Raw genomic sequence first — 18,160 nt, 5'->3', positions numbered from 1 at the left:
TCTTAGTAGATAGTACATACACATTATTTTGAATGTGTATTATACTGTACTTTCTACACTAAGACAGTTTGTTAGGGAACCTTTGTATTTGCAAAAGCAATGGTCATTGGGCTGAGAAAGCAGGTCAAATACAGTATGCTACTGACACAATCCACACTGTCATAAACTTAACTGAGAGCCATGTTTTTTTTAAAGTAACCTCTACTACTGACAGCCTCCCCTGACAACAGAACTATATACTATATTTACCATGAAAACTTCAGGACTCTCCTACAGTATATTTCAACTCTGTTCCCATGAGTCAGGCACTTAAACTGTTCCCTTGAAACTCACTCACATGTACTACCCTTTACAGACAAATTGCCATTGCCTTTCACCAGCACATAAGGTCACACATCATTATATTTTCAAGTTGCTCTTTTATGGCACAGGGCTTTATTTGTTTTTTTTTCTGTTTCCATGGATCACCATCACAACACCTGTTTAAAAAAATAGCCTTTACCTACTGAGTGTGTTCCTTTGGATTCTTTCCAAATGATGTAAAGACAGCCCATCGGTAAAACATATCAGGAAACCATACGCTTAAGCTTTAGCCCTCATGACAAATAGGTATTGTTATCTTTATCTTTAAATTACATGCTACAAGGCGTGTTGTCAGACTTAATATATGTAGGATACTGAGCTGCTTTGTGTTCAATGTGTGTTAACAGGCCGCATAGGGATGAACAGGAAATTTCTGGTACACAAGCGTCCACAGTGTGCAGTTCACTGTGGATTTGTCTCGCAAAGACCACTCTCTTTCTCTCTTAAAATAAATCTGGAAACGATAGCATTTTTTAAAAAACTTTTCTTAATACTAAACAACGAGAAATGTTCTCTATTCATCCTAAAAGGTTCTATAATGGTCAAAAATGTATACTAGAGTGGCCTACTTCCTTGTTTACACAAAAATCATCTGTTAAGTGTTTGATGGTAATATATTTGTGCTTTAAAACATAATCAACGTGAAACAACAATGACAAATTAAAGTACAAAACATTTGGTCTCAACTAGGGATCGACCAATTTGGATTATTTGGCGCCTATATTTTTTTTCATCAGCCGTAGCCGATTCTTGGAGTCACTTTTTCTGATTTGCTGGATTTGCTTGATTTGAAATTGAAGACTGCCATGGTGCTAGTGGTGGAGGGGCTGTGCACGGTCTGAACCGTGTACTGCAGCGTCTCCAGCAACACAGAGCTGCCTGTGGACGCTTGTCAGTAAATAATGCAGGGACAAAACGGGGCGGCTGTGGCTCAGTGGTAGAGCGGTTGCCTGCCTATCGGAAGGTTGGTGGTTCGATCCCCGCCCCTGCAGTCATTGCCGAAGTGTCCTTGGGCAAGACACTGAACCCTGAGTTGCCCCCGGTGCTGCGCATCGGAGTGTGAATGTGTGTGAATGTTTATCTGATGAGCAGGTGGCACCTTGTACGGCAGCCCCGGCCACAGTGTATGAATGTGTGTGAATGGTGAATGTTTCCTGTAGATGTAAAAGCGCTTTGAGCAGTTGTTAAGACTGGAAAAGCGCTATATAAATACAGCACATTTACATTGACATTTACAAAACTATTGGCGGACGCAGCAGCTGCGTATCGGCCAATGCCAATACATGTAAAAACGCAGATATCCGCCCAATATATCTGACCGGCCAACAAAATCGGTCTATCACTAGTCTCAACGGTCTCAACTACTGCCAGAAAGTTATGTAAGTTATGTTTTAACCTTGGTTCTCTGAGTGAAGAGACTTTCTCTTCACCATACATATGGAAAAGGTAACAGTGTAACAGTTATTTATACAGGAGAGAAGCCAGTCATTTCAGTTTGTGGCAAAACCATTTACTGCTTGTTTTTCATTTTGTGACTTTCAATGTTCAAATCTTGTCTTGATCTCAAGAACACAATCTTGTGTCTCGTCTTGTGAGCTGGGTTTCTTGACCTACCCAGAAATGTTAGCCATATATTGTTAAATCACTACACGAGTGAGGGCCACACAGGCTGCCCATGCTTTCAACATCAGACTAATGAAGTCTGAATGAAATCCTGTTCCTCTGAAATCTCATACGTTCCATATTTTCTGGTCTCATTTGGTGTTTTCTGCAACAGTTGGGGTGAGCTTGACAAAATCCTGAGCCAGTCCCATTCTTTCCACTCAGATCATAAAACTCGAAATTTCCTTCCCAACAGAACGATCCTTGTAGATCTAGCTGAGCACAGTGAGTCCTACAAGGCCATGGAATAATTAAGCATACTCTTTCCATGCCACATTACAGAGGAAAATATTATCATTTCTATTTTGATAATTGTATTACATCACCATCAGATTCATAGCCAGAGAGAATAAAAATGGCAAAAAAGCCCTAACTCAAATGAAAAAGAATTTACTTAAGTTAACTGACCTTATTTGTCCAGCCCTGATGATGTTTTGTATAAATGTCTTTTGTCCTTATGTAAGTGTATTGTGGATTTCATTTGTCAAAATCCATTATTTTTATATCAATGTCTTGTATTAATGTCTGTTATGACGTGCTGTAACCATGTTCTATGTTTCTGCAGAACAGGAACCTGCTGAAAACCAGTTTTTAAACTGAGTCAGGCCCGTTTTTGTATTGTAATGTAATGTTACTTTTTCTAACTTTCCTGTATAATAAATATATGAAATGAAAATGAAATGAAATTAACAATTGTAATAGGTTTGTCGATCAAAAATGCACAGCAAACCCCGAGCAACCATAGACCGGGGGTGAAAGGGTCGATACAGGTCACCAGAGAACCATCCATCATGGCTGGCAGACAGGGACACATGCTGGCCTTGTACATGCCCATGTTTAAACAAAGCTCACCATGGTGGCCTCACACAGCAAGCCACTCATCGTGGGTAAATATACTGAGCAAAACACAACCTCCTTACATGTGCTCTCACTCGTGACAATATATGGGCCCCAAACAGCTATTGATTTATTGTGATGTTTCCTGTGCGATATTAAAATAGCACTTCAGAAAATACATCTTTAATAAGTTTCTTCTACGACTGCTGACACCAACATTCCCAGTTAGAGAAAAAAAGCAAAAGAAGACAGTGTTTGCCTGGGACCCAAGTCAAACAGTCATGTTTTTTTTATTAGTCAGAGTAAGCACTCCTCGCATTCACATAGAGTACATACATACAGTCTATGGTTCACGCTGCTCTCCAGACTACGATAACTCCACCACATTAAGTCGTCCTGTCTGCTTGGGGAAAATGTCAGCAAAGGGGGTACGGGCCATTCTTATTATACATCTATGGTACAGACAGCTGCAGAAATGGAGCCAGGGTGAGTCTAAGTGAGACCGAGGCAGCTGCCTGGTGGCTCCAAGATCCCGTTATCTTCTGTCTTCTGCAGAAGTGGTGAATTTACAGTTAACAGCAACTGAATATAACAGGGTCTCTAGTGTTGTCATCGTGTAAGCTATTTGTTTTCGAGTTTCCTCTTAGCGAAATGCTATAAGTTGGGCTTTTATTGTGAAGGGTAGAAACGGAAGAAGTGTCCTAAAGCCAGTGCTATGTGCTGCTGTTGTCACTATGGAAGTTAATATAAGTGTGTGGGCCATCTTTTTTGACACAGGTTTAGATTATGCACACAGGGGATAGATAACCGGATGGACGGAGCACAGATGGAGTAAGTGAGTTACTCACTTACAGTGTTTACCGTCTTTATTAACGAGATAAGATGTAAGTATTTGTATTTCGTCCCTACCCTTTAACCTTAAAGTTTTACAGATGCAGTGGCATTTTATTTTTAGTAGATTGCCCATAATTACTGTACTTGTGCTACTTTATTGACCCTTGATTTTGGTTTCTAGCCTTTAAAAAGATAATGAATCGTATTGCAGATTTGAAGGTTTTGAGAAATGGCCTTACTAAATATTTTGCTAAATATTTTTCTTTGCAAGCTATTACATTTGTTTTCTACCCAATAGTATTTAAACTTGAGTAGGGCAATGGAGTACTTTCTCAACCACCACGGCTGTCATAATGAGCAAGATTGACATCTGGAGAGATCATAAGTTGCAGGGTACACTGCCTTTTTAATATTTTTTTAATATTTGAAACACTTGAATTCAAATGATAAAAGCTGTACTGATCGAAAGATGCTGTTCTCTACTCAAACACGCTGCAGGCGCACTGCTCTTTTTTCACCTTCCATCTGTGTGAGCTTATTCTGTTTAAACTCCCATGCAAATCACTGTAGGAAGATTAAGCAATTCCCTGGTTTAGCAACTTTTGTCTCCATGTGACTATTATTAATATTATTATCCTTATATTTAGTCGCATATACATTTTCATTGACCCTGACATTTACTTGACAATTTATACCAATGATAAGCTATTATCCTGGCTTCAAATCTACATTTTTATTTAACTGGTCACAAATTGTACTCAGAAGCTTTCCTCCTGCTCAGCCACTTTGACCTGGTAAGCAACCAGAGAACTCCCTCAACATGCTTATTCATTCACCAACATAGAAGCCCATCTGTGAAACATTTCCAACGTGAAGCCACTTTCCATGATCCTCTCCCATGTGGTGCTTGCAGCTTTAAAATGCATTGATTGGTTACTATTTCAATACGGGACTAACATTTTCCACCTGACATTTTTATGATCTCCTGTTCCTCCACCTGCTGAGGATTAGCGATGGAAAGAGAACTAATCACTGCACCAACACCGTAGTTTTGGATGAGATCCAATGAGTCACACAAAGCACTCAACATTGAAAAGCAGCTCAGCTCCCCAACCGCTGAGTAAAAGCGTCACTCATTAGTTAACCGCAAAGTCAGCTGCAGTTGTCATTTAGGAGAGGAAAGAAAAGAAGATGGGTATAAACAATTTTAATAATCCCAGTATAACATGTGACGCATGAGAGCTAAAGATGAGTCACATTTCCTTTGAAAAAAAAAAAGTATCTTGAAGGGATTAGCTTGTCATACATGTGACCGGTCCTTCCGTCTGGCTTAATCTTGGATGTTATGAAATAATTTTGTCCACTTCTTTCTGGTCCAATATCTTTTGCCAGGAACGTTGTCTCATAAAGCCAGTTGCACATTCTCACTGTTATCGGGGGAAACGTTAATATTCATTTAAGGAAGAAACTGAATCGACTGTGAAATATATCAACGGCCGCCTGACTTTAAATACTGAGCCACACAGGATCTGAATAAGGAAATGATACATAAATGTGGAACTATTACATAATTATTAATGTAACATACACAAAGACAATGCTCCTTTCCCCTGATGAGGTTATTCAATACAGAAAATGAAATCTTTAAACAACAGTAAGCTGTTGCTTTCACTTAAGCTTGTTTACAATATTTTCTTCCACTTGCTACTGAATTATGCCCCGAGGAAATTACAGAAAGGTTAAATGCTACTTACAGCAGTAGCTTTTCCAGTCTTACTACATTTGGTAATTGGGCTTGGGAACATTTCCCCATAGCTGAAGTATGACTGTTTTATGACATTCCTTGATTGAAAACACATGAATCCAAACTCTACAAGAGCCTGATTTCAGAGATGCACCGAGGCCAATATTTAAATCTATCGGCTTAAAGGGAATGGTAAATGGAAAGTCGAAAACAATACAACGGAAAACACTGATTGTACAGTATACAATCAGCAGGAGCACCTAAATAGTTGCACACATAGTGGAAACCAGTTTGAATAATGCCTTCATACTATAATTGAAAGGTTTCAGTTATTGACCACCATGCTCTAAACTTCATTTATACTTTTTGAAATTGTCCTTTAAAAGGTACCACTCATATAACTCTGTGTATTTAACACCTACATTTAAGTTATGTATCTGAAGTGCCATTCAACTTTTTTGTCATTCATTTGTATTTTTTACCCTTCCCATTTCCTTTATACGGATCCCAACACTTTCAGATTTTAAAGTTCACAAGTAAAAGTTACTCACCATCTGTAAAATGTTAAATGGCAACACTCCAAAGAGGAGAATCACCCTTTGTATGCATTGTAAAACAACTTCACAGCCAAACTCAGAATTTGTATGTAACACAAAGCTACAATAAAACACTAAAGTAGCTGAAGGCTGAGAAAAACTTAACTGATAAACATAGTTGCCCATCTGGTGTTAATACAAGTTGGGTTCAGACAATTTCATTTCAATAGCTGACAAAGCAGTTAATACCAGATTAAGAATTACGTTCAGTAGCTGCTAGAAACGTCTAAAGCACTATGTAATTACACTCTTAGGAAAACACTACTCTGAAGTTTCTATGTGCACTGGATAGAAAACTATTAAATACCATTAATCTTAGTTGAAACAGGAAACCAATGACAACATTATTGGCTGGGCAAAAACTTGCAAATGTTATTGAAAACAGGAAGACAACACAAAAACAGCAGACAACAGCCAAGGCAACAGTATCCAAAGCCAAGTCTTTGCTTGAGAAATTTAGAGAGCATTGGCAAGACTGTCCATACTCTGACATGACAACGTGTTTCATATCCTTTTGTCTAACGACATACACGGACAAGTGAGCACAGCTCTGCTTTGTAAGTCACTACGTAGTTGTCTGCCGGCAATATGTAGTTCAAGTGTACTGCCTTGTACGCAGACATAGCCCCCCCAGGCTATAAACCAGGAACAGCAGTTGCTCACCCAGACCTGGTCTAGGTAAACACCTGGATCTGCTTCCTATCTGTCAGCCTCTTCCCATCTCTCACGGGGCAAGCTATCATTCACGGCCAATTAGGATCTGATCAGTGAAACAACGCGCCTGTCCACCCACCACCAAAAGAACCATGCAGTCCTAGCCAGAAATAGTGGTGGTGTTGAAACAGCCGGCCAGGGGGCAGGGGGTTTGAGAAATTTGAGTAGTGTGTGTGTTTTTCCGGGTGTGTTTGTGTGTGTGTGTGTGTGTGTGTGTGTGCGTGTGTGTGTGCGGCTTGTGTTGTGCATGCTTGTGGATCTCTTTGTGCCATGGGGAGGAGGGGTGGTGAAAGAAAGCTGTTGCTTTCAACAAGAATGTGTTCATTTTTAAAGGGAGAGGGGGAGGCTCTGAGCTCAATTTGTCTGCCTACTGAAACACTGAAAGAGGATTTTTTATCATTTAAAAGCACAGAGGAGGGGGGAGAGAGAGAGAGAGAGAGAGAGAGAGAGAGAGCGGGAGAGAGAGAGTGGGGTGTAGTTGAGAGAGACAGCCTCTTAGAGCTGTGAGGCAGAAGTGATGGATTCAGCCCACAGGAAAGGGACAGTCTTCTCCTAACGGGCCACATGCAGTACACAACCTGCCCTGGACTCTCACCATTTATCAGGAAACTACCTCCACCATCCAACTAAAGTTACCAGTTGATTTTTTTAAAGTGCTGTAACTTTTTCAAGTGAATTCTTTTGGAACAATTTACTCAACATTTGCTTAAGAGTTTCTCGCAAGATAAGCTTCCGTTGGGCTAATGACAGTGTTTTAATAATAGGCTTTAAAACAGCACTACACTCCACGGCTGGAAGGGACCGAGGTGACAAAGAGTGAGTAACTACAAAGGCAGAGCACAGAAAGGGGGAGAGGAGGACGCAAGGGAGCAGCTTTCACACTCGGGATGACTTTCTACCAGGAGAAACTTCAATCAGCTCTGCCAGGAGGGCAAGGCAACTGAAGGAGCCCCATCAATACTGTACAGTTATCTCGTAAGCATTGTGTAACCTTTCACGTCTTTGTATACTCTTTTGTACTTTTAACAGGGACAGTGCATATGTACTTTAATTTATGTCAAACATTACTTCAACTCACTGCATTGATACGTTGTCACTCACTGATGACACACAGACGACACACATGATGACCTTTCTTGATGTGACAGCTCAGAATCGTTCAGCCCAGTGACATTTCCAACACAATGGTGAAGCAACTACTTTTTCTAATTCCGTTAAATTGATTGAATTCAGACCTTGACTGCTCACTCCCAACCTGTTGCACTTTACATAATGATTTGGTTTGATCTTAAATACAGCAGATGTCGTGCAGCATCAGTTATTGGACTCCCTGTTTGGTGCCAACGGGTAATTTCTTTCTGATGACTAACCGGACTGATGACTCTGATGGACTTGGTGGAGGGGGTTAATTCAGCGCAGGGGGATGCTGGAGAGCGGGCTCTGTGGGCTAAGTGCTTCTTCCCTACTGAAAAAACACTCAGCTTGTCAAAACTCAGGACCCAGAAGGGGTAAGATAAAGACATGGGCAATGAAGAGGGTGTAGCAAGAACCTTGAGTGATACATGCTGACATAGAGATTTATTTTACAGAATACAAATAGTACCATTCACTTCTAAAAATGAAAAGAAAAAGATAACCTATGTCAAGCAGGCTGCAGCTTCAGGATGTTCCCCTGGGCTCAAGCGGACTGGGAAGCAGGCGGTTGAATCCCGTCTTTGTTTCTGTTGCCAGAGTAGTGTTTGGATAAGGGGGCTTTGAGGTAGAATGCTGGAACTTATCGGAACAATTCCTGAGACCCCCTGCCTGACTCAGATCACATGTGAGGGGGGTAAGAACGCACAAAGCAGCATGAGAAAAAGAACAAAACCTAAATTTGAACAAAAACCTAAACTCTCCTGCTCCATGGAGACCGAGCAGATAGTTGGGGTTAATCATGTCCAAAATGTCATGTTACACGCTTACAAGGATTACATGCTTGAGGAAAGAATGAGGTCATCCTCAAGGTAATGTAATAGTGCAGATTACCATGAGCAAATTGAATTTGACTCTGATCCAACACATATTGGGTGTCATACAGGAAACTGCCTGTTCTCTGCGGAGTTGGTGCTAATTTGAGCTTGCAGAACAAAGCCGTCCTGCCATGTGTCTGCTTCTTTGCAGCCACTGAAAAATTAGATGCTGTGTAGTTGTGTTGTGACCTCCTGTTGTGGATGTTGATGATGTGACTATGGAGGCATTCACACCAAAAGTAGGACACTGGGAATGAATTGGGTCAGTAGATACAGCATGTCTTTTGGGTACGGTGGGGATAAGGGGCGTAGTGGTCCTGCGTCTAGCTCTCTCTGTCTGCCACCACCATTGACTCTCCATGTGTGTATGGCAGCTCACTCTAATGAGGTGACGAAGAATGTGAGGAATGCCATGCTCACGCTGAAATGAGAGGGGCTGGGGTGAGAGACATCAGCCAGTCTGAGCGAGGCTGCCCACCTTCTAATTAATATGTGCTGAGCATGACCAAAAAGGTTGGAGCGCAGCGCTGGTCAGAGACGCAGTGACCTACCCGCTGCACTTGCCTATCACACTTGATTTAACATTACAGTAAAATCCAGAAGGAGGAGTCGTGTAAACACAGACTTACCACCTGACGACAGTAAAACCAAAACATTTTGGTGTGAAGCAGACTTAAAGAAATCCCCCAAGTAGGAGCTGCCAATCATATTATTCGCTGCATTATTCGCTTATAAGGCCTTAAGCAGAGTAGACGTATATGGTACTTTTCAACACCAGTTAATAATTAAAGCTATTTGCCAGTCAATAGCAGCCTGTTAAAGTGAACTGATGTTAGGCCAATGATTAACTATGGGGGCTGTTAAAAGCGAAGGAGGAGGAGGCGGCTTTCTGTTCTCTCTTGCAGACTGGGGATGGGTTAATAACAGGCTGTCTCTGTCAGGGCAGATGGGGCTCTCTCAGGTCCCTGGGATACTGAGCCCGGCAAGTGTTGTTATTTGGAAATGCACATTATCTGGAAAACACTGGCAGACACGCACACACAAACCGCATTCACTGTGTCACACACAAACACGCATTTCATCACAGGCTGCAAACATTTTCCCCTAAGCTTTGAAGTGTAGTGAAGCCTTGAGAAGGAGATTCCGGGCTAACGACGTTCCAACCTGGGACTCCTCCGCAGCAGGGGCAAATCACACGCCATTTCTCAGAGACAGAGCTCATGTTCCAGAGGGAGAAACCGCAGGCCACCGGCCAAATACAGTCATCAGCACATTACAAGGGACAGGCTCTGGGCTGCTCTTTTATCTTGGTATGGGCTTACTTTTAAGCTATTTTTAGTGACGACTTTAGGGCTTGATCTATCAATGCTAATAGATCATTTGCATAACATTATTTATGACACTGAATAAATCAGAATTTGCATCAGCATAGAGCTGCAAAGATCAATCAATTAGTTGATTAGTTTTCAACTTTTAGATTAATAACCAACTATTTGATTATTGATTTGGTCGGTTTAGTAATTTTAAAAGACAACAGTAAACATTTCTTAGATTCCAGCTTCTTAAAGGTGAGTATTTTCTAGTTTATTCTCTCCTCTGTGACAGTAAACTGAATATCTTTGAGTTGTGGCATTTGAGGACGTCATCTTAGACTTTTGGGAATCACTGATCCTTATTTGTCACCATTTTATAGACCAAACAACTAATCAGTTAATCGAGAAATATTCAACAGATTAATCGACTATGAAAATAGTTGTTAGTTGCAGCCCTAGATGAGTCCACTCTTCTTTGAAGTTTTTTTTTTAATTCATCACAGTCATGTTTCAACTGAGGACTGAGGAGAATCAAGAATACGTTCCTCTTTACTGTAGGTCATTCTTTTCTAGCCAGGTAAACTATAATTTCAGACAGACCGACAGGATAAATAAGAGTGCAGTGTGCAAAAAGAAAAACGGTTTTCATGGCAGGGAAAAGTGTTTACACACTCTACTCTAGACAGATAAAGCCAAAAGGGTCAAATGTGCCAAGGGTCATGTTCGCGCAGAGCGCTGCATTTCTCTTCTCCATGTCTCCAACCTAATGTGCTGGCAGCACGCCCGGATTAACAAGACAAAAACAGTTCTGCTCTCTTCTTATGTTTGTTCTGATTATTGTATGCTGGATTATCTTTCACAGAGAGATTGGCTATAATAAATGGGTGAGGATTTACTGGTAAGACTGGCAATCCTGATGCAGATCTTCAAAGCCAAGCCAATGTAGCGCTCTCTATAATGCTTTCTGATTAGACAGGCCCCTTCTGACTCTGGGGGGGTGTTACACTGGACCCCTCTGTAATCCAATATGCAGCAGCTTTCAATTAAGGTGCCCCAGGAGTTCAAGGCCTTGTTATCCTTACACAGGAGCTACATTCTCCTCAGCACTCATTGGCATCCCCTAATAACGCCACATCATCAACAAAATCTGCCTGCACTTATTTTTCTAATAAAAAAAGTCTTCACTTTGAATTCTGGGGTTAACATTTAGCCAAAGTATCTCATTTTAGTCTTGAGCAATGCTTTTCGCCACAGTTATATAAGACAAAATTTAAGAGAGACTGTAATCTAGACAGGAATATTGTATCTCAGAAATCAATCAGAAATGAACACTGAGACAGATAAGGATAACAGTATGTAATTTCCCTGTTTAGAGTTCCAGTTAGAAGAGAAACACATGCTGTAGTGTGTAAGCAAATACATAAATTAGGATTAATTGCCTTTCGGTGTCTCAGTGCACATTTTCTTCCCACTTTTGGTAAAGACTAAGGAAAGGACTGATGCAACACAATCAATATTTAAAACAGCTCCAGGAATAGCATCATCTGCTAGTGTCTCAAATTTTCCATAAGCAAAGATGTCCAGGCCTGCAGAGGGGAGCAGATAGAAGTGTTGCTTTGTATCAACGACAAGCAGTGGCAGCTGCCCAGAGAGAACCTGCACCAGCGCAGCAAACTAAGCTAAGCACACTTGCCTAACAGCAATGTAACTGCCTAAAGACATCATCATTAGAAGCAAATAATTCGAAAAAAGAAATATTTTTCTTAGGTGCAGTGAGGGGATTTGTAAATTTCATCCAGCATTTACTGCATACTTTTGATGGATTTAAACAAACCAGGATCAAAGCCAGATTTGTTCAATGAATTACACTTTTAAAGCCATAATAGCAGTGTGTGCTCATGCCAGTTGTGATACCTACAGTGTAGCAACCATGCAATAACTGATTTATACATTACACATGAAAATAATGCGTTTCCTGTCATGGAAAGTCACGGCAGCCATTGGGGCATTCAGCTGGGCAAGTGAGCAATTTTCTTTCAGATCTTATCTTTTTCAGTAGCCCATATTTCTGGGAGATGTAATGATCCACAGCCTTGTTTAGGGTGACTGCACAGCGCTTCTGTGCCAGTCTGCTCCTGGCAGGTAATGGAGGATAGGACCAGTGTAACTTCATGGGCAGCTTTCTTCTGGTCTTAATCAGATAGCTATAAAGGACTCCACTGAAAATCCTGAGGTTTTTCAGTACTAATAGTAAGGAAAACTATTTCAGAATAGATATGCTCATACAGTCTGCTTCTTTAACAACTACAAAACTGAGTCAGTTAGGGCTATTGTTTTTACTACAATACAATCATGTTCTCCATTTCTTTCCCATTTTCCTCAGGTTTTGGTGATTTGGACACATGGAGCCCCCTTCAATGGTCCTGCTGGGGCTCCTTCTTGTTTATGGACAAGCCTGTGGTGCCCAGCAGACTCCGGAGAGTCTGTCGGACAGCAGCCATGGCAGGGACAGGACCCAAGAATTTCAGAGTAGTGAGGATGATTTAGAGAGAGAGTTTCTCTATGCTGGAAGAAGCAAGCGTGCTCCAGCTGACCAGCAGCAGGACAAGTGCTCCTACACTTTTATTGTGCCTCAACAGAAAGTAACCGGAGCCATCTGTGTCAACTCCAAGGAGCCGGAGGCCATGCTGGAGAATCGAGTCAACAAACAGGAGTTAGAGTTGCTGAACGTGGAGCTACAGAAACAAAAGAGGCAGATTGAGACCCTGCAGCAATTGGTAGAAGTGGACGGAGGTATTGTCAATGAGGTCAAGCTTCTGAGAAAGGAGAGCCGAAACATGAACTCCAGAGTCACTCAGTTGTACATGCAGCTGCTCCATGAGATCATCAGGAAGAGAGACAATGCCCTCGAATTGGCTCAGATGGAGAACAAGATCCTGAACCAAACCTCTGAGATGCAACAGCTCACCAGTCGATACAAAGATCTTGAGCACAAGTACCAGCACTTGGCTTCATTGGCCACTAACCAATCAACTCTAATTGCCCTGTTGGAGGAGCATTGCCAGAGTCGTCCCCCCCCTCGTCACGTGCCCGTCCCCCAGCCACGGCCTCATCCACCTCCACCATCACCACCTCTCAATAAGCCTTACCAGCCACCCATCCTTCCACGAATTACAAAGCCAATCAGCAACGAGATCCAGAGTGACCAAAAATCTCTACCGCCTCTTCTTCCAACGATGCCCACTGGCACACACAGCCCTTCGACCACAGACAAGCCCTCTGGTGAGTCCAAAAGACCTATCTGAACATTTAAATATAGACACTTCATTTCTATGCTCTATTTTTGATGCATTCCTACCAAACACACCAGTTGCCATCACAAACAGTAGTCACAAACAAAGGATTGTGCTTCTGACCTAACAACGATGTAAACCTCTTAATAACCAGACAACACCAAGTTCCAGTCAAAGCCAATTTAAATATGTCCCACACTTTCCCAGGGCAAAGGGCTCTCAGTGAGAACAGAATGCTGTTGTCTGCAGCCTTTTGAGATGCATATCTAATTGCCTTGATTCAACCCACACAAAAACACTAAACATATTAGCAGGACAAATACATGTGCCAAAATGGGTAGCTGGATTCAAGCCCGTTAGACACAATGTAAACACATGTTAGTGGACGATAAAGCTTTAAAATTGACGTGAAGGGTGTTTTGTGGAATCAGTTGCAGTGAAAAGACTGTTGCCGCTCCCTTACATTAGGAGACTTCAGTTTGAAAATGGTGGAAAAAAGAACAAACCAAAGCTTTTTCCATTGACATTTTGTGCTACTGCTTGCCATTTTCACCAGGCTGCATGTGAACAGTAGCCTTTGTATGGCATGTTTAAAAGGAGGCAAGGATTTTCCTGCCCATAGCCATGCAACTAACACCCCAAAAAGTTACATAAACCCTTAACACAAACAGAGAGCTTCACACAATGCAGGAAAGAGGAAGGAAGAGAGACCTGAAAGAGCAACAGAGAGTTGGAGGGATGGATCTTGAATAAAAAGGAGGGGGGGGGGACAGAAAGAGATACCAAGAGTCAGTGATGTCATTTGTTCCACTTGCACCAGGCAAGAATCAGTCATATGTTCCACCAAGGCAGCAGACTTTATCAGGCAGAACAGAGCAGGGCAGGGCAGCTCTCTGGCTTGTATCTGCTCAACAGACATTCCTGAAAGTAAATGGATGGCAGAGTGAGCCAGGAGACAGATATCATCCAAAGAAACTTTATGAAACCAAAAACAACCTTCTTACTGATAGACAAACTTCTGGCTATTCCGATTATGTGAACACTTTTACGGTTCCTATGTTTGGCATCTCAACTGAGTGGGACCTCATGACATATTATAAATGAAGTGTTTTGATTCTTCTTTCATACACTTCCTTGTTCTTTTCTATCTCTTGCAAACTGTTGAGGCGCCCCTTACCTCACCTCTACACCTTTGTGTGACCCCCTATTCTCTATTTGTTTCCATTGCACTTAAACTCTGTGTAATCCGGGCCAGTTGGCAAACCACACAAGTGTGAAATCTTAAGAACTTAAACACTTTCACAAGCAATTGAAGCCGGAGAGCCAGTTGCCCCATTAGTGTTTTTCCATTATCTACTGGGTTTGGAATGTTGAGGTAAAATCACTAAGACTAATTCAGTTTCACAGATTTGCACCATAAAATCCAATAAAACAATATTGACCTTGCAAAAAATCTACAAAACATTTGTAACATGAATTCTATTTCTGCAAAAGAGCACAGGGCTGATGTTGCCTAGGCCTAATTATTGCCAGCATTAGTTTTCTTTAATTTAGAAGGGTTTTCTCACCCAGTTGTAAACATTACATGCATTGTCATAACATGTTGTAGATGCTATCCTGTTACTTTATACATCTTTTTTAATATTGGAAAAAGCTTCAGCAGGCTCACTGGCAGAGAAGTGCGGCTAACAGAAGGATTACAAGCTGACCATAAATTAATTTGGTCCCGGAAATGCTTACTTCAAAACACGATGGGAGGCCTTAATACGTCATGTCTTCAGCAGAAATGATGTGACTGTATATTATAAAGTAGAAAAACCAAAGTGAAAGTCTGTCAAATAATAATAATAACAATAATCCTGCACGGTATGGTATCCTAGATGATGAAAGGTTTTTGCTAGCGTTTCATCATTCAGTAGTCAGGATTCCCTTTGCCCTCATGCCAGTGTTTCTCTTGGCTGCACGGCCAGCAGCCATTTCCCTTGTGAAAGAAGCAGCCAAAGTCAATTCTGCTGTTAAAATGAGAGCCTTTGCTGAAAAATGGGATTCCCTATGGCAGAGTATAAAAACTCTTTGTGTAACTATGGCTTTTTTTCTCCATTTCCTTTTCTCAACGTTAGGAGATTCTGTGGTACCTGACTGGATTTTCCTTGCTATATATGTCTTGTTGTTGCCTTTTTGTTTAGGGCCATTTAAGGATTGTCTGCAGGCTCTGGAAGATGGCCACACTGCCAGTGGCATGTACCTGGTGAAGCCAGAGAATGCCAACCGGCTTATGCAGGTGTGGTGTGACCAGAGACATGACCCAGGTGGCTGGACCGTGATTCAGAGGAGGGTGGATGGCTCTGTCAACTTTTTCAGGAACTGGGAGACATACAAGGTGCGGCAACCTCACACCAAATCAAGGACCTCATAGTTTGGACTGAAGCTGGTGGCATATGTAGGTGGTTTTGCCACTAACCAGATGTGAACCAGTAATGAATAGGTAATTCTTGAGCTCTCAAAGTGTCGAAGTAGCATGATGAATGCAGTGATGAAGTAGCAGCCTCAGCCACTGCCACAGCCATGACTCATTAATTCCAGCAAGATCAGTTGGTCTTTGTGAATGAGTTGACGGTAAAATTAAAATGTGGGAATGTTGGACTTGAATGTCACATTACTTAGTTGTGTCAGTATCCCTTCAGTATCTGAAAAAATAACTTATTTGCTGATTATTGCATCACAAGTTACCTGTTAAACAGGTCTGCGGAGTTATTTTTTGTTCAGGGAACTCATTTTCGTTATTCTTTTGAAAGGGAAACCCTTCACACAGGGAGGAACCGTTCACTGGTTAACATTTGTTTGTTGGCAACAGATTCACAAGAGTCCTGATTAAATCTCAGCTAAAGGCAACAATGGAGATCTTTCCAAGACTTTTACAAAAATATGTAAACCGCATGAGATTTGAAATTGCATTTACACTCATCAGAAGGGGTTTCCATGATTCAAATCATGTGCAGGGTGGATAATACCACAAACCATCTTACAGTATGACCAGAGCCAGAACAAAGCAATGAGACAGCATCCAGTATGTTGGATTTCATACTATATACACTTTTCCTGCTGTGCTTTCAATAACAAAATAATAGTGGGAATCTGGACACCCGATGCTAGCTATAAACTTGACTCAGAGGGTCTATTTATAATAATGTTCCTTGACGATAAACAACCCCTCTGAAGAGGTAAACTCATAATTACCTTCAGAACATCTGCAACGACCCTGAATCATTCACCAGACATCCAAACTAACTGTTCCAAGCTTTTCAAACAACATTCACAAAGGATTTCCTAATCTTACTAATAGTGTTTTTTTTCACTGCCCTACACAGCAAGGTTTTGGCAATATTGATGGTGAATACTGGCTGGGTCTGGAGAACATCTACTGGCTGACTAACCAGGCAAACTACAAACTGCTAGTCACGCTGGAGGACTGGGCTGGTAGGAAGGTGTTTGCAGAGTATGCCAGCTTTAGAGTGGAGCCCGAGGCCGACTTCTACAAGCTAAGGGTGGGCCGTTACCATGGCAACGCAGGAGACTCCCTCACCTGGCATAATGGCAAACAGTTCACAACACTGGACAGGGACCATGATGCATATACAGGTAAAAAAAACTTTTTAGAAAGTATTACAAACAATGGCAGCTCAAAGCTTTAGTGTGTAACTTTTTGATATTACTGAAGGTCTGATTCTATTTAAATGAGGGTTATTGACCATGCATGAATTCCAAAAAGTACTGTGAAACTAGTGGTAGTAAGGTGGTGTGACATTCCCGCGCAGACTCGGGACTGAAGATAATTACCTCTTCTGAAAAGTCCATCATGTTCTTTTTAATCCTCCATGTCCTCCTTGGCTGCTAGTGTGGTGTGTGTGTGTGTGTGGGGGGGGGGGCTGGCGCACTGACAGTTTTGTTGTTATTACTTAGAATACCTCATGGGGGCGGCAGAAACTACACACTATAGTTTTCAAACCTAGGATGGAAAATATGTAACGTATGTTTGTGCACGCAGTTTGACAGTTGTGTTTATTTTTTAATGTTTCTAGGCAATTGCGCCCATTACCAAAAGGGAGGCTGGTGGTACAACTCGTGTGCCCATTCAAATTTGAATGGCGTTTGGTACAGAGGAGGACACTACCGCAGCCGATACCAAGATGGAGTCTACTGGGCTGAGTTCAGAGGAGGAGCCTATTCACTAAAGAAAGTGGTCATGATGATCCGTCCAAACCCAAACACCTTCCACTAAACATCCAAGGAACACATAATGTACTGTATCTCTCACTGAACAAAAGCCTTTGCATCTCCTAAAATCAATGCAATCTTTGTCTTTTTTGTCTTAAATGGAGTGGCACCAAGACATGACCTATGATAAAGAAACAGATGAAGTGCAATATCAAAACATCAGGCTGATATAGTGGTACCTCCTGATAAGTCAAAGAATGTGTGCACTTTGTGCGGTGTTTGGTGTCTTTGCCCCCAACGGCTCGCATGGTTATGTTTAGGGTTGAGGTTAGGGTTAGCTACCTGAAAGGCAACGTTGGAGGCCAAAAACACCACTGAGCACTTTGTACGCTGTAATTCTGTTGTCTGTACGTTTCCCTTTTTAGTACATGACTCAGTACAGACACGTGATCATTGCTCAGGAGTTGTTTTAAATACACTGTCTTTGATAAAACCAAAACCTGCTTAGTTGACAGTGTTCTCAATTCAACATATTGTTTGTATTATTCTAATTTGACATTAAAAGCACAGATTACAATAA

General features: G+C 41.6%; 1 protein-coding gene across 1 annotated transcript; it reads left to right on the top strand.

Moving 5' to 3' along the window:
* Positions 1 to 7,208: 7,208 nt before the first annotated feature.
* angptl2b (angiopoietin-like 2b) lies at positions 7,209 to 17,681 on the top strand. The gene is made up of 5 exons (XM_034872047.1): positions 7,209 to 7,725; positions 12,456 to 13,354; positions 15,552 to 15,745; positions 16,734 to 17,004; positions 17,445 to 17,681. Exons 2-5 carry the CDS (start codon positions 12,475 to 12,477, stop codon positions 17,642 to 17,644), a joined length of 1,545 nt encoding a protein of 514 aa, XP_034727938.1. The 5' UTR covers positions 7,209 to 7,725; positions 12,456 to 12,474; the 3' UTR covers positions 17,645 to 17,681.
* The last annotated feature ends 479 nt before the right edge of the window (positions 17,682 to 18,160 follow it).

This window comes from Etheostoma cragini, chromosome 5, assembly GCF_013103735.1.
Source record: "Etheostoma cragini isolate CJK2018 chromosome 5, CSU_Ecrag_1.0, whole genome shotgun sequence".
Taxonomy (NCBI): Eukaryota; Metazoa; Chordata; class Actinopteri; order Perciformes; family Percidae; genus Etheostoma; species Etheostoma cragini.
The sequence above is the reverse complement of the archived record's forward strand: the minus strand, read 5'-3'. Positions and strand labels throughout refer to the sequence as shown.

Bases quoted from the DNA above. Each gene is read 5' to 3' on its own strand.
- angptl2b (XM_034872047.1), top strand. From the start codon at position 12,475: ATGGAGCCCCCTTCAATGGTCCTGCTGGGGCTCCTTCTTGTTTATGGA. The intron at 13,355-15,551 runs GTGAGTCCAAAA...CTTTTTGTTTAG, and splicing joins GACCACAGACAAGCCCTCTG to GGCCATTTAAGGATTGTCTG. The intron at 17,005-17,444 runs GTAAAAAAAACT...TAATGTTTCTAG, and splicing joins GGACCATGATGCATATACAG to GCAATTGCGCCCATTACCAA.